The following is a 2,060-nucleotide window of genomic DNA, read 5'->3' as shown; positions in this document are numbered from 1 at the left end:
AGAGGACTCTATGGAAGTCAATAAAAAATAGGCGAGATAGGTTGGTAGGACACCTTCTCAGGCATGAAGGTCTAGTCAGAGACATATTAGAGGCAGAAGCAAGAGTTAAGAGGGGTAGAGGTAGACCTAGATTAGATTACCGTTCGCAAATAGTTAAGGATGTGGGCTGTTCTAGTTTTAGGGAAATGCGAAATTTAACTCAGGATAGAAAAGAGTGGAGGTACGTGTCCAACCAGTCTTAGGACTGATGACCTTATGATGATGATGACTTTGTTTTGATGTTATCTTAATTGGAAGTTCAGAAAACTTTTAGAAAACCTCTTTACATCAGAAATTAAGCACGAGTTGGTAACAGTGTAAACGAATTAAGAATAGGCCCTAAAAGCTGCCCATTTTATTTAATTTAATCATAGCTGTAGTTTTTACGGTTTCCGAGAAAGCAATATAGGGCACACTTGAAATGGCCAAAGTGGGCATCCATCAAACATACGATTCAAAGAACACAAATGAACACCAATGACCATAATATACAATACAGAAATTACAATTACTACATACACAAAAAAAAGTAAAAAACTGATACTCGTACCTATAGAAAGCTTGAGAAAGATACCTGAAAAAAATCATGTTAATAATCAAAATGAAATCCTTGTCTTTAATACGCCTTTACTAATATCAAAATTTTAAACTCCCAAAAGTAATTAGTTACACTTGCCTCTTAGTTTAAATTAAACAGAGAACGAATAAAACAGAAAAAATATAATCTAGTGATAAAAAATTAATACATGCAGGGTAGTAATGAGGAAGTTTGTGAGCACAGAAATGACGCAGACAATTTTATTGTTTGTCTGTCTATTACTTGCTCACTGATCCTTATTTTTAAATATTTAATCTACGCCCCTGATAGGAATACTGAAGAAAGAGGGCTGCAATCTGCCTACTTTTGCCACCGCGCATCCACGCCATTTTAAAATTTCCGCCAGCTTCCAGCGTCAGGCCTGTACCACTGGTTAATGTCTTACAGAAGTTTTCTTAGACACCCTGTATGATGGAATACTCACGGTGTATAGCTTATAGAAGCCACGTTTGCTTGCGCACACGTACAGTGTCATAATTTTGAAAGGATCCACATCAGGCAATCGTAAAAGGATAATAAGCAAGCCTCTAAAAACGTCTTTTTTCATTTTTAAATTCCAGCCCTTTAAAATATCGTCTAACATATCTAAAATATCGTTATATTGCTGGTTATTCATCAGAGCCACCAATAAATCGTTATAATATTGCCAGATGTCTGTAAGAAAATTATGAACGTAATAAGGCGAAGAAAATCACAAACAACAATGTTTCAACTGGTAATTAACTTAACTACTTGGCGAGAACACAGAGAATATATCTAAAATTAACATTGTTCATCGTTACTTTTACAATTAAAGGGGTGGGGATTACAAACAGTGGGAGCTTGAAATTTTGTTTAATTCATAACAAACTTATCTACGTATCTCTCGTAAGAAGACTGCAACAACAAACTAAATATAGTCAAACAGATTGCTCTAAAGTCTAAACAAGGGCGACAAAGTAAATGTAATTAACTGGTAAGAGTTACAACTTGGATTAAACAAGAAAAATAAGCAATTTTAAGGGGCATTCTTAATTCGTTTACAGTGTTGCCAAATTTTAACAGAAGGCAGCCCAAAAAATTATAAACTCCTTGGAAATGGATAATCTAAAATATTGGATCGACATTGTTTTCTGGGTTCAATATCATGGTCTATGGAATTTTGAAGTTCCAAATTGATATCAGCCTCTGCTACATCACCACTTATCGTACCTTTAGCAAAGAACTACGAAATTCTATGAATTACGACAAAACAGCCCGCAAAACAATATCGAATTGATATACGCCAGCTGAGTAAAACTGAAAACTACAAGATATTGTGGTGTGCTAATAAATGCGTATAATCCAAAATTCTTAGAAAACGATTCGAAAAACTTCACTTATTAGATAAACCCAAAGCTAAAGAAACTATGGATTCCATTTCTTTCTCTTATTACAATTAGCA

General features: G+C 34.5%; 1 protein-coding gene across 3 annotated transcripts in view; it reads right to left on the bottom strand.

Moving 5' to 3' along the window:
* Positions 1-2,060, bottom strand: part of LOC108735743 — a 76,109-nt gene that overhangs the window by 15,397 nt on the left and 58,652 nt on the right. Inside the window, exon 7 of one of the 3 annotated variants that reach the window (XM_025979209.1) lies at positions 1,062-1,291. The exons of the other annotated variants lie outside the window; for them this stretch is intronic. Coding sequence (XP_025834994.1) covers positions 1,253-1,291 — 39 coding nt within the window. The 3' untranslated portion in view covers positions 1,062-1,252. The remainder of the gene's footprint in view (positions 1-1,061; positions 1,292-2,060) is intronic. 3 annotated transcript variants of the gene reach the window in all.

The sequence above is a fragment of the Agrilus planipennis genome, unplaced genomic scaffold (assembly GCF_000699045.2).
Source record: "Agrilus planipennis isolate EAB-ADULT unplaced genomic scaffold, Apla_2.0 scaffold32, whole genome shotgun sequence".
NCBI classification, from domain to species: Eukaryota; Metazoa; Arthropoda; class Insecta; order Coleoptera; family Buprestidae; genus Agrilus; species Agrilus planipennis.
The sequence above is the reverse complement of the archived record's forward strand: the minus strand, read 5'-3'. Positions and strand labels throughout refer to the sequence as shown.